Genomic DNA, 23,488 nt, shown 5'->3' on the forward strand with positions numbered 1-23,488 from the left:
CCTCAAGATGGGAGCAAATACTTAAACCCACCCACATACCCAGTCAGCCTCCGGGCATTTTTAATTATTGAATTTGACAAGACAAAGATCTCAGTGTACCAGATATGGATAAGTTCCCTTTTCATGCACTCCAGGAGATGAAAATTTCATAGATATGACTACTATGTATACCAGGAAGACTGATACAGAAAATTACTTCCTCTACATGCTTTCCTATAATGAGAATCACAGACTGCATTAATCAATCAAGAGACAACGGATTAATTGGTTAATTCTGGATCCTCATCAGCAAAATAATAGTGGAAGAGAGAATTACACACAATACTGTTTAATACACACTTGAACAAGAAATATAACAACAAAAGTAATTCCTCTTTTCTAACACTATTATGTCTGGTTGTGTATATATAATGAGGGTATTTCCACGTCTCAGCAGATGGCCCAGAGAAAGTGTCCCATTGATCTAGTTTCAACTATATTAAACAAAAGATCCTCTATAATAAATCCCTTATATCAGATTCAACTTGGATGGTAACAGCATTGCTGATTTACTATTCATCTTATGTACTCGTCTTAGCAAAAGTAATAATCAAATAGTTTGAAAATGTAAAAATATGCAGAGAAGGGTGAATGAATAGAGGCTTTTCAGTTTTGTTAGTTCTTCATCTTCCCCTTCACAACCCCATATCCCTCGGGATGGAAAAGTAATCTGAATAAAGAATACAGGCAATAAATATTTACTGAATTGAACTAAGGTCCCTTAAAGGGAGGGCAATATCAACTTCTGGAATAAAAGAGAAAATAAAGAGGAATCCATGCTTAGAAAAAAAGTATGTGTGTAAGATTCGTTCAACACCATATATTAGGCAGCCACTGTTTACAAAGTATGTTATTGGCTGAAGCCCCTGCCTTCAACAAACTTATGTGCAAGGAAATAGAAAACATTTACACAAATCACTACATATAAAATAAACTAGGGCCATAAGAATGACACAAATAACTTGCTTCTTGAATTCCTCTCCATAGCTTTCTGGTTGGTTAGAGGAAGAAAGATTTTATAGAGGAGCTGTTCACTCTAGATTTTAAATAATGGGTAGACTCTGGACATGCAGAAATAAATAATAGAAAAACCCAAGATTTGGAGTGACAAAGATGTGAGTTCAACCTCTCTAATCCCTTTTTGCCTGGTCTATTAAAGGACATCATAACACTGCAGGACCCCTGTGAAAACTATAATGTATATAAAGTGGTTAGCAAAGCACCTGGAAAATCACATATGCTCAATATATTGCAGCTATTATTATTCCTGAGCCTAACAAAATAGAACTTGGGAGTCAAATCCACATCTTGAATACTCATGACCTTAGCTGGAGTCACTTGACCTTGGTACTCATTTTCCTCATGTAAAAACCATGGTACAAATATCTCCCAAAAATCTGCTGGGACATTCACACAGGCAATGAAATCAATGCCAAAGTATCTTAAAAAGTGTTAATGCGGGCGCCTGGGTGGCTCAGTTGGTTAAGCGACTGCCTTCGGCTCAGGTCATGATCCTAGAGTCCCAAGATCGAGTCCCGCATCGGGCTCCCTGCTCAGCAGGGAGTCTGCTTCTCCCTCTGACCCTCACCCCTCTCATGCTCTCTCTCTCATTCTCTCTCTCAAATAAATAAATAAAATCTTAAAAAAAAAAAAAGTGTTAATGCATTATTGTAGTTCTTTAGTTGGCTTACCCTCAAATAAAGCGTAGTGATGTGGATGAAAAGAATGAACACATTTTAGCCAAAGGAGGGTAAAAGGGGAGAAATTTAATGAAGAGAGACTAAGTATGTGGATAAGTTATATCCTGCTGCAAAAGAACATGTTTTCCTGCATTCAAACATTGCAAGACAGCTCAACATACACAATGGTAGGTCTGTCTAGTCATCCCAATATAGGATAGAAGGCAGATATTGGAATGAGTGGGGTTCCAAACAGGTCTCAAAGTGACGGGACAGAATTCAGAACCAGGTTCCAAACGTCAGATGCATCCACATTCTCAAAGTTAGAAGACACTTTCTTCTATCTTGTTCTTCAAAATGCGCAATCCCAAAACTATTATGGATCCCAAGAACTTCCCCAAACAATATTCTTTAAAAGGTCCCTTCATCTCTAACACACAGTCACTAATCTAATACAAGAAAGTTATGAACTAAGATCTCATTCCTCCAGATCACCTGGTCTGGCTAGCTATGTTTTCTCTGAAGTAAACATTACAATAGCAAGATGCCAAAAATGCCCAACAACCAAATGGTATCAATACAAAGTTCAAGGAACTAGGCAGATTTACCATTCCTGTCCATACTCAAAGGTACATTTTGAGGAAAAAAGGATTCATTACACTGGTCAGGTGTTTTTACATTAATACATCAAAGGCTTTATTAATTTTTCTTCCCTTTTCTGCAAGAAAGGATGCATGATTTTGCTGGCAGACAATATCTCCTTTCCAAAATTCAATCCATTTTGGAGTCAACTGAGTTACTCTTATGGGACTCTAGGTACAAGAAGCTGCCAGTGTAAGGTAGCCCTTCTTAGGCTGTAAATCCTAAAAGTATTTTAGCCAGCCAAAAAGCCTCCAATTCCACAAGCCATTCTGTTTGCCATGATTGAAAGATGTGGAAAAGAACTTAACAGACTTGGTATCCACATCGGGTTTCCACTTGCCCTGATTTCAAAATTAGCACCCAGAAGCCCGTAGAGATAGACACTTCAGTGCCTTAGACAGGTGCAGACTGGTGAATGAGTCACTTAGAAAACCCAGTGAAAAGTTACAGAACCTCAGCATCACAAGGGGGAACACAATCTAAAAAGACATCTTTTAGATGCTCTCTGGCATATCCTAGAAAAAGTAGAACTGTTCCTCTTTTCTATCTTTTTAAAGATAGAGAAATAAGGACAAACTCCAAAATCTTAGACTTGAAAGAGTCCTGGGAAACTAGTCCAATACCTTTGTCTTCAGATGGGAAAAAGCAAAGTCCAAAGAAGATGAACGTCTAAGCCACGGCTGGACGGTGGCTTCAGAGTTCGGGTCCAGAGAGAGCTCTATCGCCAAGGTATACCTTTCTTTGAGTGAGGATCTCTCCAGCTCTCCAAATCACTACGAAATCCCTCCCTCTAATAGCCATTCTGCTATTTTACACTTACAGAGAGAATGCCTATGTAATGTCTAATGAGGATCTGTAGCTTTATTTAAAATAGATCTCACCTTATTCTACTTCCAGGGAACAAGATAGGATTCATTATGTCCCCACATACAAGAGTACTTGCCAGATCTCCTTCCTCAGGTTTACAAACTTGTCTATTCTAAATTTTTCTATCGCTTCAGTTTTCTAAAACAAAGATGAAGGGCCACATATCTACATTCCATTTATTCCTGAAATAATCACTACTATCTTAATGTCCCTGAAAGTGGTCAAGTTTCCTACATGTAAAACATTAAGGAATCTTAAACAGAAAAAGTCCTCAGTTTTTAAAAATTAGAAAACCAATTATGCAGCAGAAGGTGCCTTTTCTGCCAACAGCTCTGCCCTTGGCAAATCCATCCTTTTTTAGGACACAGAAAGTAGTAACGCTGCTGCCCTCCCCCAGGTGGAGCAAATAAGTCCTACAAGATCCTAAACCAAACCAATGCAGAAACCAAGTCCAGTAACCCAAGGTTAGTGAGCCTTCCTCAGTACTACAAAGATACACTCTTAAATATTCAACTAACAGGCTCATCTTTTCATATATAAATTTAAAAAGCTCCTCCAAAATGTGCCTTTAAATTTTCAGGACTACAGGGCGCCTGGGCGGCTCAGTTGGTTAAGCAACTGCCTTCCGCTCAGGTCATGATCCTGGAGTCCCGGGATCGAGTCCCGCATCGGGCTCCCTGCTTGGCAGGGAGTCTGCTTCTCCCTCTGACCCTCCTCCCTCTCATGCTCTCTGTCTCTCATTCTCTCTCTCAAATAAATAAATAAAATCTTTAAAAAAAAAAAAAATTTCAGGACTACAACTTTAAGTTGAATGAAAGTGACCAGCAAGGAGACTAGCTAAAATATTTGTGTTTTTTTGTTTTTTGTTTTTAAAGATTTTATTTATTTATTTGACAGAGAGAGACAGTGAGAGAGGGAACAGAAGCAGGGGGAGTGGGAGAGGGAGAAGCAGGCTTCCCGCTGAGCAGGGAGCCCGATGCGGGGCTCAATCCCAGGACCCTGGGATCATGATCTGAGCCCGAAGGCAGATGCTTAACGACTGAGCCACCCAGGCACCCCCTAGCTAAAATATTTGAAAATAATTTCTGGCCCTACTCCTAAGACATTTTACTATCTCCTTTTTTATGTTGACTTTCAAGAATAAGAGGCAAGTAAAGCACTTGCATTTACTTGCATTTTGAGTCCTTCGGCTAAGAACAACTGTACTTCAGACAACCAGCAAGGTTTGAGATGTTTTAAGTAGCCACTTCTTAGCAAGATTTCAAATTTTTAAAAAAAATGCTCTAAATTTTGCAAAGTGACACCAAGAGGCTAGTATTGGCTTTGATGAAAAAAAATGTTAACAAGAGCCAAGCAGCACTAACTTTACCAGAGATCAATTACTCTGAATGGAGCCAATTCTCTTTCAATTCTAAAGATTCACGCATTCTTGATACAGGTATTGTTTACCCTAATGAAGACTCACACAAGTGCAAGCACACATACACACCCACACCAATACACATGTAGTAAGTGTAGCAAAAATACACTGTGGCTGGCTGAAAAGTCAATGCAATTTACTTCAAATTTTAGTGTTCATATGGGTAAAGACTATATTTATACACATCCCCTCTCCCAGAGATGTTTCATTGCTTAAAGGGAAGGAAATTTAATGAAGTTAAACTAATTAGAAGCTGTGCTTATATTATAAAAGCTTATTAATTCTTCATTTCTCTTTTGCCGTTCTCCCTTGTAACGCTGCAAAACAAAAACACGTTCTCAGGGAGCCTGGGTGGCTCAATCAGGTCCATAAGCATCTAACTTGGTTTCGGCTCAGGTCATGATCTCAGGGTCCTGGGATGGAGCCCCATGACCGGCTCGACGCTTATGGGGGAGTCCACTTGAGGATGCTCTCCCTCTCCCTAATAAGTAAATCTTAAAAAAAAAAAAAATCCTTCCATCCTGCACCTCTGCAGATCCTAACTAAACCAGAAAATGTTTCCCAAGTCTTACACTTTAACTTCCATTCAAGTAATCACAAACTAGTCTGGCCGATACTGATCACTCCCTTCCCTAAATTCGAACCATATATAGGAAACACTATACATTCTTTTTCTTGTCATTCGTATTCACTGCCTCCTTGACTAGCTACAGAGTAGCTCCTTGAGTACAGAAACCTCACTCTATACTTAGTTTGTCTCCTTTGTGCCTGAACAGTAGGTTATGCTTCCAAAAAATAGGGGTACCAATGGGGTGCCTTGGTGGCTCAGTTAATCAAGGGTCAGCATCTGACCCTTGATTTCAGTTCAGGTCATGATCTCAGGTTTGTCTCTCTCCCTCTGCTCCTCTCCCAGCTTCACGCCCACCCTCTCTCTCTCAAATAAATAAATGAGTAAAATCTTTCAAAAAATAAAATAAAATTTAAAAAGTACGGGCACCTGGCTGTCTCAGTCAGTAGAGCCTGTGACTCTAGATCTTCAGGGTCATGAGTTCCAGCCCCACACTGGGGTAGAGTTTGCTTTAAAACAAAAATAACTTCCAGGGGCACCTGGGTGGCTCAGCCATTAGGCGTATGCCTTCGGCTCGGGTCACGGTCCCAGGGTCCTGGGATCGAGCTCCGCATCGGACTCCTTGCTCTGCCGGAAGCCTGCTTCTCCCTCTCCCACTCCCCCTGCTTGTGTTCCCTCTCTCACTGTGTCTCTCTCTGTCAAATAAATAAAATCTTTAAAAAATAAAAAATAAAAAAAAATAACTTCCAGGGTGCCTGGGTGGCTCACTTGGTTAAGCATCTGCCTTTGGTTCAGGTCATCCCAGGGTCCTGGGATCAAGCCCCGCATTGGGCTCCCTGCTCTGCGGCAAGCCTGCTTCTCCCTCTCCCTCTGCCTGCCGCTCTGCCTACTTGTGCTCTCTCTCTCTCTGTCAAATAAATAAATAAAATCTTTAAATAAATAAATATTAATTGAAAAAAAATAACTTCTGGGGCGCCTGGGTGGCTCAGTCGATTTAGCATCTGCCTTCGACTCAGGTCATGATCTCTAGGTCCTGGGATCGAGCCCTGCATCAGGCTCCCAGCTCAGCGGGGAGTCTGCTTCTCTCCCCCTGCTTGTGCTCTTTCTATCTCTATCGCTCTCAAATAAATAAATAAAATCTTTTAAAAAATTAAATTAGGGGCACCTGGGTGGCTCAGTCGTTAAGTATCTGACTTCAGCTGAGGTCATGATCCCAGGGTCCTGGGATCAAGCCCTGCCATCAGGCTCCCTGCTCGGTGGGAGGCCTGCTTCTCCCTCTCCCACTCCCCCTGCTTGTGTTCCTGCTCTCGCTATCGCTCTCTGTCAAATAAATAAATAAAATATTTTTTAAAAATAAAGTCTATTTTAAAAAATAAATAATTAAAAATTAAAATTAATAATTAAAATTTTTTTTAAAAATTTTAAATAACTTCGGTATCTGTATTTTGGGAGGGACGCATATTAGGCATTTTTTTAAATCCTCCCCCAAAACATCAATTTTTATACAGGTCACCAAGATGAGATTTTTACCATCAATCATTTTACAAGTATTGGCTTCATATACTCTAAGGAAACATGTTTTGGAGAGGAAACCAGGTCAGAATCCCAAAATCCATCATATGTGATCTTGGGCAAATTAATTCATATATCTCAGCCTATTTCTTTATCTGGATAATAGATCCATCCTGATAGAGTTATTGATGAGACAATGCATGCAGACCCCTTAGAACCTATGGAATACATGGCCAGCAAATGGTAATTATTATTACTCTATGAATAAATAATGAGGAATGCAGAAGGAAGAGTAACACTGCATTACTGCTGGAATATACTTTGGTTATCTACATATGCCTACATCCAGGTCTGAGGAATTATATATGGATACCAAAAAAATAACATTTCTAACAAAAATAAGAAGAGTGAGGTTTGGAAACCTTGTGGGGGAAAAGGCATTTTTGGAAGGGAAAAATGACTTAAAAATATTATTGTCGCGGGCGCCTGAGTGGCTCAGTTGGTTAAGCGACTGCCTTCGGCTCAGGTCATGATCCTGGAGTCCCTGGATCGAGTCCCGCATCGGGCTCCCTGCTCGGCAGGGAGCCTGCTTCTGCCTCCGCCCCTCCCCCCTCTCATGTGCTCTCTCTCTCTCATTCTCTCTGTCTCAAATAAATAAATAAATAAAATCTTAAAAAAATATATTATTGTCGCCATTTAAATAAAATCAACTTTCTACTCAATTTTGTTCACTATTCTTCAATTAGACTTAAGCCTTTAGAGATTATAAAGTATTGTGTACAAAATAGCAAACGGCATTCCTTTATTTTGTATAATTAATTTTTAAAATCTGGGATTAGATTTTTGGTAGAGTAGACCAGGCTAAAATCACAAGATAAACATGGTTTCCCCTCTGTACTTAGTATCTGATTCATCTGTTAACTTTCTGTTCAAATTTTGCTCCAGGGTGCCTGGGTGGCTCAGTTGGTTGGGCGACTGCCTTCGGCTCAGGTCATGATCCTGGAGTCCCTGGATTAAGTCCCGCATCGGGCTCCCTGCTCGGCAGGGAGTCTGCTTCTCCCTCTGACCCTCCCCCGTCTCATGTGCTCTCTCTCGTACTCTCTCAAATAAATGAATAAAATCTTTAAAAAAAAAATTTTTTTTTGCTCCACAAGCTAATTGGGAAAAATCTCTTCCCCAATAACCATATAAGGTTTATTGCTGTGCACTATTTTAATGATATCAGGCAGGTACAGGAGACATAAAGCCACCTACCTATCTTCTCTTAAAGCTCTAGGGGAAAAACAAGAACAGACCCAAAACCCATAATCCAAGATGACAGGATACTGGGACTCCAACCACAAGATGATTCAGAAAAGTTGGAAACAAAATCTTTTAACACAGGAAGCAAGACTCTCAAAACCAAAACCACCAAAAGAGTTTAACTAATGCCTAACCACAAAGGCAGTCAATGAATATTTACTACAAATCAGAAGAAGAATTACCTTAATTTTGAATCCTCAGAACCTAGCACAGTGCCTAGATCAAAGAATATTTGCTAAATCAAAGAAAAAATGTATTTAATGATTGGTATAAAAGAGAATCCAGAATACAGCTATTCTCCCTCCTTTAAAACATTAAAATAGATGTGGGAGCTATTAAATACTGGATATGCAAAAAATAAAACAGACGGAAAAAACCTACAGTTACTCTCCAGAACAAGAGAACCACAAGCATATGCCCCCAGCTTGAGAACCTAGCATACCTCTATTAATTCAAACTATATGTTCTACCTTATCACCAATACATTCTTATTGTCAACAACTAGAATCACCAGAAGTCAGTTGTACTTTATACTCCCATTTCTTTTAGAATTATGGCACTCTTCCCTATCCATGTTTGGGTGACAGTAAATTTTATTCTTGCAAATTTTAAACATTATAAACAAACCAAAATTCTTGTTCTGTAATTCTGTGTAGGTAAGGGAAGACTGACTGAGGCCTTTACCTTCTGGAATTATTTCACCAGAAATCTAACAATTTCCTCTTCATAATGGAGCTCTAAACAACCTCCTCAGAAAATGGCACTACTCTAAAAATAGGTTATCAACATGTTCTGATTAGCAGCCAATCTAAGACTCCCTTCCACTGTAAAAAGAACCTAGCAACTGGATAATGAGACAAAAGTAAGGACATCTGATGTATATAAAATTATTTTGTAAAATTTAAAGCCTCAATTTACAACTGACTGGTTAATATAATCATCAATAATTTGTGCTCATGTTTTGGTTGCTTTGTTTTGTTTTTAAGACATTAGGGTAAGATTAACATTCTTCCTATAATGAGATCATTTTGGTAAAATTCTGCAATATCCCACTTCTATCATGAGGATGGCAACAAGGAAAAGCAAGCACATACTTCTGGAGACTAAATTCAGACACATTTGATGAAAGACAGCTCCAAACTTCCCTTAAAAACAGTCCCATTTTTCTGACACACCAGTTCACTTACCTCTCCCATCGCTCTTCCCTCCAGAGCAAGTGCTTGAAAATCATGATTCAGTTCATCCATAGAACGTACCTATCATTCAAAATAGAGAAGGGGAAAATTTCAAGTTAGCATCTTGAATTTCACATACACATTAAACACAACTGAAAGGCTTTTCTATGTTTACTTTCAGATACTAACAAAGACAGTAACAATAATCAAGTGACTGACATTAAATATTCACTTACCTTTAATCATCAGGGTTCAAAGCCAATGACCCATTTTCTCCCCTCCCGTTCCCTTTTTTTTTTTTCCAAAACATGAAAAACACATAATCCAGAAAAAGGATATTCCATCACAAGAGAATTGTTAACTATTTTTCATACATTTTAATTTAATAAGTAAAGACCAATAATCTGAAGGGCAATGACATATGATTAGTGACCTGAATATGGCTACAGACTCAAAAGGCCACAGTGCTTGCCCCCAACTGCAAACAGCAAGTAGAAACCAGGGGACTCATTTGATCTGACCCAGCTATTCTTTGATAAACCTCAGGGAAAGGTACTACAAACTATATAACGGAGTGCCCCAACATTTCTCCATGTTGGAAGATTTCTGGGGGCTCCTGGGATCTCAACTCCAGAAGAAAAAAAACAGCACGTATCACAAGAATCCCTTCAAACTTCACCCATCATTAAATGTACGACCCACATCATAACAATCTTTCCAGACTTCAGTTAACTCATCTCTAAGGTCATTGCTACAAGATAAGGTTAGATCAAGGATGAAGTGTAAAAGAGTTCATTCAAAGCAATCATAATTCAAAAACCTGTGTTGTCCAATATTCTATTAGTGCTCTCAGTTATGAGAGGCAAGCCATCCCTGCTGCCTGAGGCTGGAGGACAGTCCCTTGTTTATTCAAGAGGAAGTCTCCTCTACCTACCGGAAAAAGATGGCAGCTGAGTGCCTGAAGCAGCAATCTCCCAAACCCCCTCATCTGACCATCACTACCTCCTGGGGTAGATATACAACTGCCAGCAGTGGGTACATACAAAGGAGGAGGTGAGGCTAAGGCCAGGCAGGGAGAGGGATGAGTGCAGAGAGCATGACCTGGAATACAGGTAAGAGAACCAATTCAAGGATTTTATTAACAGCTTCCTATTTATCACCCAATAATCTTAATTTGACTGAACTGACACTACATAAAAATACAGTTGCACTGCTGTTTTAAATCATATATTTTCAAAACCCAGAGTTGATATATGCCACAAAATGACACATTGTGTCACTAAGACAAAACAGCTCTGGGATGCCTGCTAAAAATGTAAATTTATAAAATTCAAAATGAAGCTAAAATTCAGCCCAATGAGAACAAAGAGACATAGAGACAAAGCTTTTTATTGTGGTAAAACCACTTCAAAGGGCCTTGAAACAGAAGCTATGAACACATTACAAGGTGTTTCCATTATTTAGGTAAACACACTGAATGAGCTCCTGACCTATAGGTAGTAAAGGTAAGAGGGGGGCCAGGGAGGGGATAAGGACAGGATATTAGCTGTCTACAGCTACAAAGGTCAGATGAAATTATTTTGAACCTTCAGACCAGAGTTAACGTTTATAAAGCATGTAAATCAAATGCATAAAAACTCTCTATCTAGCTCTTTCTGTGGAATCTAATCATATGTATAACTAGAGCTAAGCATTTCTTGAAAATCCAAAAATCTACAAAGAACTTTAACCAAAAATGTTGGAAATTCTATTTATATTTCCCAAGGAAAAAGTAGGAGTAGTAAGGGAAGGTACAGAACATGCATATGCATATTCAGGTCATCATGACAAACGTGTCGTCACAGCTATCATTCCCATTTAAAAGATGAGAGGGGCGCCTGCAGTCAGTTAAGCATCTGTACACTTGGTTTGGGTTCGGTCAGGATCTCAGAGTTGTGAGATGGAGCCCTGCATCAGGCTCCGTGCTCAGCGGGGAGTCTGCTCAAGATTTTTCTCTCTCTCCCTCTGTCCCTCCCCTCGCTCTTTAAATAAATAAATAAAATCTTTTTAAAAAAAGGATGAGAAAACTAAGCCTCCGAGAAATGCCCTTCCCAACTACTGTTAAGAGGGAAGAGCACTTAAATGGCACTAACAGAATCTAAATCCAGGTCTTCCAATTTATAATGCAATGTCCTTCCTATGTGACGTCACCATGCTGCCTCCAAGGCAGCCACAGGAAGCTACCAACCGCAGATCAAAGTGACCTCCCTTTCTGCTTGGGTTTTGAGGAGTATGCTCTCTTGGTCTTTTTGCCTTTGCTTTCCCCAGTCTCCTCCCCCCACCTTCAAAGTCAGCCCATCCTGCCCTTGGAGCAATTTGCATTCCTTTCTATATGATCTTCCCATCTATCACATCTCTCTCTCTCTCTCTCTCTCTCATTTCCTAATTTCCTAGCTTGCTCAGGTCTTTCTCCCTCTCTTCAACTCTCTTCTCCAGCCTTCCATCTTTTCCGGGGGTCTCCCTCTGCCTCCCCTACAGGAGGAACACTCTTCCTCTTCCCTCTGTGTACTCCCTCCTAACTCCTGTAGACACTGGTGAGAAGGAGCCTCACTCTCCAAAGTTTGCAGTGCTAGCCCAGAAACTCCATTATAAACCAACTGCCCACAGGTGACTAGACCAGATAAACCAAATCATTCTCACAAAAATGTTTTTAACTAGTCAGGAACTTACTGTTTATTACAGGAGCTATACCTGGTATGGTCATCGACACCAGACCGACTCTGCACACAAATTCTTCCTAAGAAACAAAACTAATGACCAAAGGAAGATGGCTCAGGAATCCAGAGAAATCAAAGAACAGAAATACTTTAGGCAGGTAACAAAGAAGCCCTTTCTATCATAAAGGAGAAAAGGTGGCTGTAAATTATAATCACAGTAAATGCTCCCATCACAACAGAACACACTCTTCCACTTCTTGTGCTCCACCTTCCCTTTCTCCAGAATTTGAGTGCCAGGTTAATGTTAATTTCTAGCACTACTTACTAATTCCTTTTCCACTTTGGCTAAATGTAAGATGTCCTTCATTCCACTAACTGATCTTCCCTATCTCCTCTGGTTTCACCAATCTATTTCTACTTTTCCTCTTTGGGCTATTTGCCAGTAACATGTAACTTTCTCATAACCATCCAAAACTTTCAACACTGCTGCCCCTCCCCACAAAGGCATCTCCTGCTCCCTCTACTGAAGAGGCAAAGCAAGATAAGCACTTTACTGCCTGACCTACCTCTATATTCCTAGCTTCATCCCACCACAGGTATCATCAATACACATACCCTATGCTTCTGAGTTTCCCTTCCACTACCCAGATCCCAGAACTTTCTTCTGAAAGCCTCAACAGCTGCCTCCTCCTCTCAGGGATCCTGTCCTAACTAGAGCTATATAAATGCAGCAAATTAAGTTGCATGTTTTACCACACAGGAAGTTATAAAATCAAAAGAGAAACCCAGAACTATATATCACACTTGGAAAATTAAAAATTAAGCAAAAGTAGCACTTTACAAATCTTTATTTTAAAATAATCACATTCTAAAGTACCTGCCCTTTCCGATGAGGGAGCAGAAGGCTCGCTGAGGACAAAGCATAAGCCTACACCCTGCAACCTCCCCACCCCCCCCACTCCTGGGTGGGACATGTGTGACTTTCTTCCAGGAAGCTCCCAACTGTCTTAATGTTAATACCTTGCTAGAGGGAAAAACAACCTTAACTTGACAATGGCATTGCCTCCGATATGTTGTATCTTTTTTTTTTTTTAATATTTTGTTTATTTATTGAGAGAGAGCATGAGTACAAGCAGGGGGAGCGGCAAAAGCAGGCTCCCCGCTGAGCAGGGAGCCCAATGCAGGTATCTTGTAGGTTGGTCCTCTTTAGCTTATGAAAGTGTTTTTGAAACCTTCCTTTTCCTGGGGCACCTGGGTGACTCAGTCGTTAAGCGTCTGCCTTCGGCTCAGGTCATGATCCCAGGGTCCTGGGATCGAGCCCCGCATCAGGCTCTCTGTTCAAAAGGGAGCCTGTTTCTCCCTCTCCCACTCTGCCAGCTTGTGTTCCCTCTCTCACTCTCTCTCTCTCAAATAAATAAATAAAATCTTTAAAAAAAAAAAAAATGAAACCTTCCTTTTCCTTACTTCCCCCAACTCCCGAGTATATATATAATCACCACTCCTCAAGATCCCGGTGCAGCTCTTTCTGCCGACCGGTCCTGTCCCCCTGCTTCAATAAACGACCATTTTGCACCAAAGACGTCTCAGTAAGTCGTGGGCTCCGGACCTCACCCCACAGAACCTCACCTATATTCCAAAACCACATCATATGGCGCCTGAACGTGGGGCTTTGAGTCTTCACATCTGAACTCAGCTTCCGTGCAAACTTGATGAATACTTTCTTTCCTCTTCCTTTACTCTCATTTCAGGGGCTCTTCAAGGAGTACAGTCTTACTGGAACACTTTCATGTCCATTGCTCAGGCTCCAATCCTCCAGCCCTTGGCTACTTATGGGGAGGAGAAAGCCTGGCTAGAAGTTAGTACCTTGGCCGGGACGGTAATAAGACCCAGAAACTTGGGGCGCAGATGTGGCTCAGATGGTTAAGCGTCTGCCTTCAGCTCAGGTTATGGTCTCAGGATCTCAGGGTCCTGGGATCCAGCCCCGCATTGGGGCTCCCTGCTCAGCGGGGAGTCTGCTTCTCCCTCTTCCTCTGCCTGCCCCTGCTCATGGTCTCTCTCTTCAAATAAATAAAATATTAAAAAAAAAAAAAAAAAAAACCCAGAAACTTGATGCCCCTCTCTTTATTCCTGTTCTTATACAAAGTTGTCTGTCTTGAGCACAGGACAGCCACCTAAGTGACTAGCACGGCTGCCAATCTTAAGATTCCCATGTGAGGTTTCCTCCTGATTGATCTAATGTGATCCCCTTCACATGCCTGGTCTAGCCACTTCTGGCCATGGGACCTCCTCCTTCTGGCCATGGGACCTCCACTAGGAGCTGGCTGAAACCAGTACCTGATGGTATTAAAACCCAACCGGGGACCGTTTCCTGGGGAAGTTGGCTCTGAGGACCACATGTGTTGGAATATCACTTAGAATCATGATGGATTTCCAGCTTTACTGTTTTCTGTCAATGTCCTCTACTAACTACTTAAGCTACAAAATTACATCGGTAATTTCCCCTTGTAAAACTTTTCTAGTGTTCTCCATGGGTGAAAAACAGCAGGTTCTTCAAGGCACGGTATTTCAGTCCATACGCCAGGCACCCATCTGTAGCCTAGGATGCACTGGGGAAGCAGAGGGGAGGGCAGGCCTCCCTCCTACAAGGGCCTTTTAACTGCTGCGGTGATCATAATGACTTTGTTTAGGGACACCTCGGGTCGCTTTTTTTTTTTTTTTAAGATTTTATTTATTTATTTGAGAGAGAGAGAATGAGAGACAGAGAGCATGAGAGGGAGGAGGGTCAGAGGGAGAAGCAGACTCCTCGCTGAGCGGGGAGCCCGATGCGGAACTCGATCCCGGGACTCCAGGATTATGACCTGAGCCGAAGGCAGTCGCTTAACCAACTGAGCCACCCAGGCGCCCTCGGGTTGCTTTGACACCAGGAACCTATGACATACACATCCTGTGCGTGGGACGCCACCTGGTGGAGGGCGCGGCTTCTAGGTAATGGACATTCTCTTTTCTTCAGTTCCCAAGGACTCTCCCGTGGGATGCCTTTTTAACCCACTGGACACAATTCGGATTGCAAAACTTAGGGAAGGTCTGAGCTCCTGTAACACTGCATGGCCTCGGTGGGATCTATTCAGCCAGATCTCTGCAGGAAATAGGGCAAATGGACCTAGGTGCTACCTTCATTGCTCATACTTAGGCCTTCATTGCTCTACACCAGGACCCTGACCTAAGGGCCTCTTGCAAAATGTGTTTGCCCAAATGTGTTGCTTGTAAACTCCCCGGACATATTGGGTGATAATTATCTAAATAGGCCTCCTCTGAGTAAACTCACACCATCCCAGACAAAGGGGACTCTTGACTATCTCACTGTTCTTCCTAATAGATGTGGGAACTTCTCCCTCACTCATTTCCTGGGTTAATGGTTATAACTGGAGCCATCTATGGTTAGTCTACCTAGCGACGAGGACTTTAAGGAATATTCCCAAGCAGCTGCCAAAACTCCCTTTGTTTCAGGGGAATTCCCTGTCTTCTCTGGCCCAACATGGACTGCCTATTCCCCCTTATTGGCAGGAAAACGTGGCATCTGCTCCTCTGGAGCTGATGAAATCAAGAACTGGGAACCCTTTCTCTGCCTCCTGGCAACACTTTGCCTCTCCGGTCTCCCTCTCCCCCTCCTCCTCTCCGCACCACCTTGGGTGTGGCCTGCATAACTGGCTTCTAGACTATCCTCAGTGCCTCAGGCACCATGGCTCCTCCCTTCACTGTCTAGGAGCAAGAATCAAGAGGGAGCAGAAGGCTAGCTGAGGACAAAGCATAAGCTGACACCCTGCAACCTCTCCCCCACCCGCCACTCCTGGGTGGAATATGTGTGACATTTCTTCCAGGAAGCTCTGAACTATCTTAATGTTAATACCTTGCTAGAGGGGAAAACAACCTTAACTTGACAATGGCAAGGCCTCGGGTATCTTGTAGGTATCTTGTAGGGTCGGCCCTCTTTAGCATATGAAAGTTCTTTTGAAACCTCCCTTTTCCTTACATAATCAGCCACTCCTCCAAACCCCGGGGCAGCAGCTCTTTCTGCTCACAATCCGGTCCCTGTGCTTTAATAAACCATCCTTTTGCACCAAAGATGTCTCAAGAATTCTTGGTCGTCGGCTCCGGACCTCACTCCACCGAATTTCACCTATATTCCAAAACCCCATCAAGAGTAGCCCCTGGACTTAACACCACCCATTCCAGTTTTCCCCACCAGGTAAAAAATTGGAAAATGGGGTGGGCCGAGGTAGAATATATTCAGTATTTAAACTAATTTTAAGTTTGTTGGTTTAGTTAAGATAGACATGTCTTTAAAAAATCAACATTAAATGTAAAAATCTACTGAGGTTTGCTGAAGGTCAAATTCATGTTAACTATGTTGCAATTTGTTAGCAAAAAGATAACATAAAATGATGGTTAATCTTTTTTTTTTAAAGATTTTATTTATTTATTTGAGAGAGAGAATGAGATAGAGCATGAGAGGGAGGAGGGTCAGAGGGAGAAGCAGGCTCCCCGCTGAGCACAGAGCCCGATGCGGGACTCGATTCCGGGACTCCAGGATCATGACCTGAGCCGAAGGCAGTCGCTTAACCAACTGAGCCACCCAGGTGTCCCAAAATGATGGTTAATCTTGTCTGACTTAAAGTTTTCATGGGTAACTGTTAAGATAGCTTTCAAAGTCTTTGGTAACCTGAAACTTTAAAAGTTTTCCTTGGGGGCGCCTGGGTGGCTCAGTCGTTAAGCGTCGTCTGCCTTCGGCTCAGGTCATGATCCCAGGATCCTGGGATCAAGCCCCAGTTCGGGCTCCCTGCTCAGAAGAGGCCTGCTTCTCCCTCTCCCACTGCCTGCTTGTATTCCCTCTCACTGTGTCTGTCAAATAAATAAAATCTTTAAAAAAAATAAGTTTTGCTTGGATGATAAATGGGATTTAATTCGTTGGACATCTAGGTCTTTTCCAAATAGGATAAAAAGTGCTAAAAGCATTAATTACTGAATATAGGTTTGCGCTTTTGACTTCTTATTGCAAAGAAACGAAGGATATTTGGGTCTGTCGGTAAATATGCTTTGTGCTTAACTGATTCACAAATTTGCCATCTAAAATTTTGGTGCTGGAGTGCCTGGGTGGCTCAATTGTTAACCATCTGCTTTCAGCTCAGGTCATGATCCCAGGGTCCTAGGATCGAGCCCCACATAAGGCTCCCTGCTCAGCGGAAAGCCTACTTCTCCCTCTCCTGCTCACCCCGTTTGTGCTCTCTCTGTCAAATAAATAAAAGTCTTAGCAGGTGTTAACAGTTCACAATCGGTTACTACTTAGTTTTCACTGGGGACTTAGATTTCTAGGCCTGCAAAATTCTGCTAAATGTAATGAAAACTGATGGGAATAAGGGAAACAACTCTGTTATGTAGAAAAGTAGGAGATATATAAGAAAGATATAAGGAATAGGAATGCATTTTTGTTTAAGGTAAAAGAAGGTAATTTTGTCCTAAATAAGATGCTTGTTTGGAAAGAAATGGCTTGGGACAAAATTTGAATGCAAAGGAAAGTTGCAGAAGATTTGTGATGGGAAATCTCTGGAAAGGAATTTTAGGTGTGGTCAGAACGAATGAAAATAAAGAGATTTTTAAAAGTACAGTGGTGTAAGATTGAAATTCTATCTGTTCAAAAGACAAGTTTTCTTGGAATCTTTGATCGGCTCTTAATAAGAAAATGTAAAAGATTTTTTTCTCTTTTTGTCTGCCCAGAAAACCAGTCTCTATGTTTGACCTTTATTAGGTCTTTGATGATCCCTAATCCTGTTTAGGCACGTGCTTTAAAACTTTCTAAGGTTTTAACAAACTTCCCCCAAATTTAAATCATGAACAGTCTAATTAGGCTTGTTTGGTATGTTACCTTATGGTATAAGAACATCATCACTCAATATTTTGATTATTGAAGTGTTATGTGTCACAGCCTTGCCAGTTATACTGTAACCTCTCCTCAGATTTTTTTAACCATGTCCATTTCTGAGTTTTTGTCATTTATAGTTATTATTATTCTCTTGTAAAATGTTTCATCTTCAAGGAGATACATATAAAGGACTTTCAGGGACAAATACAGGTATTCAATATAAAATCCTAAAACTGAAATGGGTAAGAATTTCCAGAATGAACAAAAGCTGCATTTAAATTAAGCAAGAATTAGTAACATGGGACTAAATGAACTAAAAGATTATTATCGTTTTATGACTCTAGATGTTAACTCTTTTAGATTAAGGTAACTAGTAAGATACCTATGATTTACAAGAGTATGAGAAAATATTCATTTGTAGACAAACTGAAGCATTTAACTTCTATCTGAACCCTCTGAAATTCAAAAGGTTTCAGTTCAGTATTCTTTCTTCCATGGCAATTAGAGTCATTTGCATAAGTTCAATAAGAATCTGTTTCTCCTTGTAACAGGACACACTTGGAAATGTTGGTTATTTTACCAAGGTTTACTGGAATGTCCTATTTGAGAAAGACATGCATAGACTCAGATATGACTGAACTGCTTTAAGGAACTAATAAGGTTGACTTTATGAAACCTGGAGCCATAAAGCCCCTTGAAAATGTTGGACTGATACCTTGTTTACAGAGTTCCCAACAGCCTCACCAGCTGAGTAAGGAATGTCACTTCCTGGCAGGTGCGAGAACCTCAGGATATATTGGGGACCTCAAGAAGAGGAATCTGCCCACATCTACAGGTATTACAGGCATGTCTGATGGCAAGTAGGTGGCTTGGCTTCTAGCCTGAGGCACTACTAAAAGTTCAACCTAGAGATTCCTTAGAAAAGTTCCAGCAAAGCAGATTCTAAAAAATCTATATGATCATTCTTGCTGAGCTTATGTAAATAATTAGGCCAGGTTTGTTAATTGGGACTTGTTTTGCAAACATTAGTCTTGATTTGGCTATCTCTGAAAATGAGGGTGTTTTTTTTTATTATTCGGGGCGGGGGGGGGGGGGGGGCATGAGAAGCAGGCTCCCTGCAGAGCAGAGAGCCTGATGCCGATTCGACCAAGACCCTGGGATCATGACCTGAGCTGGATGCAGACGCTTAACCAACTGAGCCACCCAGGCACCCCTTAGAGAGAAAAATTTGTTTTGCTAACCCACCTCTGGGAATGTTAAATCCTAGTTGGATTGGGCTTAAATGCTGTTTGCTTGAGCCACCTCTATTGAGGTACAACTGCAAACAAAGGCTTTAGCTAAGCATACAACAGCCCTCCTGGTAAAAGGAGCCTCAAAGTTCACTATGGGACAGTCCCTGACTGTAACGACTTCAGTCTTAAGAGACCAAAAGCCACCAATAGATTATGGGAAGTCTACTTATTAAACACCAGACAATGCCTATAGATATGCCTGAAATATTTTAAACCCATCTATCCTTATGCCTGGAACTGACCATGTTCTATAGAGCATAACTGTTAAGAGGTTTTTATTCTAGTTATCCAGATTTAAGACGCCCCTATTAAAAAATGCATATGACAGTTGGTTTCCTGATGGCAATAGTTTCATGGAAAAAGGAATAATAAAAGCTGGGTATGCTATAGTACTCGTGCTTGGCAATTGCCAAAGTCTTAATATTCATCCTGACTCCAAATATGCTTCCCTAGTCCTTCATGCCCATAGAGCAATTTTAAAGAGGGAATTATGGCTTGATAATCAAATATGACCCTGAAATTATTACACAAATTCAAAGGATAGCCCTCCAAAACCAAAAACCCCTTGATACCCTGACTGCACTTCAAAGAGGCCCAGTATTAGACAGCTGGCTCCTATGGTTATGTGACTCTTAAAATTCTGGCCATGGCTTCCCCCAGGTGCTGCTGTACTCTGGGTTTTGCCTGGATGCACGGAGGCATTATTAAAACCATTACCAACCCAGATAACCTTCCAAATTTAAAACAATAGTGGACATGTTCTGTATTACATTGATATGACCACCTAGCATCCATCTTTGTTCCCTTTTTGAGACTGGAGGATGTTTGGCACAGGGAAGCTCTAATACGTACATGGTCAAAGCCCTAAATGACACTGAAAATAGCATTTCTCTATTAAATACTAAAGGAATACAAATGCGTGAAGCAGTTTTACAAAATAGAATGGCATTAGATGTTTAAAGTGTTGCACAAGGTAGAACTTGTACAATCATAAAAACAGAACGCTATGTATACATTCCAGATTACCAGAGAAATATTTCTGGGTTTCTAACTGACATGAATACTCAAACTGGTGCTTTAAATAGATCGATCTCTCTCTCCATTAATGATTGGTAAGGGTCATGTATCATGAGGAATTCTTAATCTCAGGAAACAAACTGAGGGTTGCTGGAGTGGTGGGGGGTGGGAGGGATGGGGTAGCTGGGTGATAGACATTGGGGAGGGTATGTGCTAGATGGTGAGCACTGTGAATTGTATTAAGACTGCTGAATCACAGACCTGTACCTCTGAAACAAATAATACATTATATGTTAAAAAAAAAATCTGTTAAGGGTCACTTTATTGGACTTCTCATTCTTCTAGCCATACTAATCTTAATGTGTTGCCTTTTTCAGTATCTCTCCACTTAGTGCGAGACTCCGTCCCTACAATGACCTCACATCAACATATGATTCTTACCACCCACAGAGAGATTTCCTGACTTCCTGTCAGCCTTAGATTCAGCTGCCTCCCCTTTCGTAACTCCCCTAGATAGGGACATCTCTACGCCCCTATTCAGCAGGACGTTACAGAAAATGAGACCTTCTGCCTTCAACAACCTTAGATTTAAGGGTAAAAACTGCTCAGGGAGGAAATGATGAGGGAGCAGAAGGGGCAAGTTGAAGACAAAGCATAATATGAACAACCTCTCCCACCCCACATCCTCCTCCCCTCTGGGTGGGACGTGTGTGACATTCTTCCAGGAATCTCCCAACTGTTTTAATGTTAATACCTTGCTGGGGGAGAAACAAGCTTGACAATGGCTCTGGTGTCTTGTACGTCAGTCCTCTTTAGCATATGAAAGTTCTTTTGAAACCTCCCTTTTTTTTTACTTGCCCCAACACGGACACAGGACCCATGCTTTAATAAACCACCATTTTGCACCACAGACGTCTCATTCTTTCTTGGTCGTAAGCTCTGGACCTCCTCCCACCGAACCTCACATATATTCCAAAACCGCATCACTTCCCATCACCCCAAGAAGCCCTACTCATCCTTTCTTGGGGGGGGGGGGGGGTTGGTTGTCCAATTCAGCATTTCCATAATCAATGTATTAGAAGTACCTAGATCTGGGACACCTGGGTGGGCCCAGTGGGTTAAGCATCCAACTCTGATTTCGGTTCAGGTTGTTATCTCAAGGTCATGAGACTGAGCCCCCCCAGCCCAATCAGGCTCTGAGCTCAGCAGGGAGTCAGCTTGAGGATTCTCTCCCTACCCCCCCCAACTCCTCAAAAAGCACCTAGATCATGCAAATGTCTAAATTACTTTCTAAACTTAACGTTTCAAAGTACATCCATTTCTCCACAATTCCCAACTAAGTCATCAATTCAGAGGAACTTCCACTCCATTCTCAATCCATTCAGAAGCTCCCCCTCCCCGCCCGCCGCAAAAAAAAATCAGTGGCTAAAGCCCATGTTCTTCCAGTTTTCAGTTTTTTAAAAGAATCTCTATAAAGTTACCTTACACAAAGTTACCTTCCACAGTTCCTTCATTCCTATCTCCTGATTCTCTTCCTACCTCACCATTTAGATGTTTGTCTCTTTTTTTGCCAGCCAACATTACAGTCATAGGGGGGTAAAAAAGAAACTTAGGCACAAATAACAATTTATCAGTTTTTCAAGCAGCTATTACTGAACATTAAAAAATCAAAGAGCAGAATGAAGCAGATGCCACAGTAGGCCATGCAGTCCAGAATAAAAGACCTAAAAAAGAAGCAAGTTTTGATAGCCTTGTCGTTAGGTTCTTGGCCTTACTTTGCTAGCATTCCTGTCCCTTAACTGTTCAGTGTGTCTTTACAATGAATGTCCCTTTACTTGAATCAGCTTGACCAGTTATCTGGTGCTTGTACGGAAGAACCAAACTCAAACACAAGGGTTATCACTGACTTGGTATTTATTAAATCACACTGGAAGTTTATATTTTAATAAAGAGTGAGAGCTATATAGTACACTTAGAAAAGTAAAATTCAACAAATCAATACTTGCTGAGTATTCTCGGTAATGGACACATTTCAAGACACCTGCCTAGAAAGGGGAAATCATGATTCCCACCAACTACGGCAAAAGTATTCCCCTAAATGGCCAAATCACTAGTACCTGGTGAGAAATGATAAACTGACCTACTCCGGTTCCTCTCTAAGCATTTGGACCAGATAGCTAGGAAGAGATAAAATGAAATTCATATCTGGCAGTTGGGACTATCATTTTCATTCGAGTATAACTGGGTGAATAAGCATAAAACAGTCAACATAAAGAGAATGTGTTGAAAAAAAGCAGAAACAAGACTATGGAACCCCTATAGAAACAGAAATCCACCTAGTACCAAGAAGGTCCACATATTTCCTGCTTAGGGGGTCAGAGAATACCCAGTGTTCTTTCATTTAATGCCCTGAATTTTTGCTAGCTAGAATAGATTTCTATACCTTGAGACTAAAACTGCCTTTACTCAAATATTTGTTTCCTTAACTACTGAATCTAAGTTGTCAGCAGATTTTCTCCTCCACAACTACCTTTGTTCTCCTGGAAGATCTTTTGTTCTCCTGGAGGATCTCCTAGATCACGATGACTCTGTTTCACTAACACAGATCTAGAACAATATAAGCAAAAGAGCTGTGTCAAGAACCATTACCAGAAGGAGATACTAGTGAGACAAACACAAGCAAAAGCAGGAGAAACTTGAGGGGCACCTGGCTGACTCAGTCAGTAGAGCAGGTGACTCTACATCTTGGGGTTACATGTTTGAGCCCCATACTGGGTGTAGATTTTACTTAAAAAAATAAAATCTTGGGTCTGGGTGGCTCAGTTAAACATCTGCCTTCGGCTCAGGTCATGATCCTGGGGTGCTGGGATTGGTTCCCACATCGGGCTCCTTGCTCATCAGGGGGCCTGCTTCTCCCTCTGCCTGCTCTGCCTGCTCTGCCTGCCGCTTCCCCTGCTTGTGCTCTCTCTCTCTCTCTCTCTCTCGGACAAATAAAATCTCTAAAAAAATAATGAAATAAAATAAAATCTTAAAAGGCAGAAGAAACTTGACAGAATACGTTAAAAGAATATGAGAATTAACCTAGTTTGAACTTAACCATAAAGAGAAAGGGGTACCTGGGTGGCTCTGGCTTAAGCGTTTGCCTTCAGCTCAGGTCATGATCTCAGGGTCCTGGGATCGACCCCCCCCCCCCCACGGAGAGCTCCCTGCTCAGCGGGGGATCTAATTCTCCCTATGCCACTCCCCCTGCTTATGCGCACGCTCTCTCTCTCACTCATTCAAATAAATCTTTAAAAACAAAATAATTAAGAGGAAAAAAAACTGTTCTACAGCATCTTCTGCACCCCTACTACCTGTATTAT

General features: G+C 41.4%; 1 protein-coding gene across 12 annotated transcripts in view; it reads right to left on the reverse strand.

The window, feature by feature from the left end:
• The window catches only part of PUM1 (pumilio RNA binding family member 1), a 138,780-nt gene that overhangs the window by 80,250 nt on the left and 35,042 nt on the right, over positions 1 to 23,488 (reverse strand). For all 12 annotated transcript variants that reach the window (XM_044914449.1, XM_044914458.1, XM_044914457.1 and 9 more), the window contains one exon: positions 9,217 to 9,285. In XM_044914449.1, the coding sequence (XP_044770384.1) occupies positions 9,217 to 9,285 (69 nt within the window). The remainder of the gene's footprint in view (positions 1 to 9,216; positions 9,286 to 23,488) is intronic.

This window comes from Neomonachus schauinslandi, chromosome 4 (assembly GCF_002201575.2).
Source record: "Neomonachus schauinslandi chromosome 4, ASM220157v2, whole genome shotgun sequence".
NCBI classification, from domain to species: domain Eukaryota; kingdom Metazoa; phylum Chordata; class Mammalia; order Carnivora; family Phocidae; genus Neomonachus; species Neomonachus schauinslandi.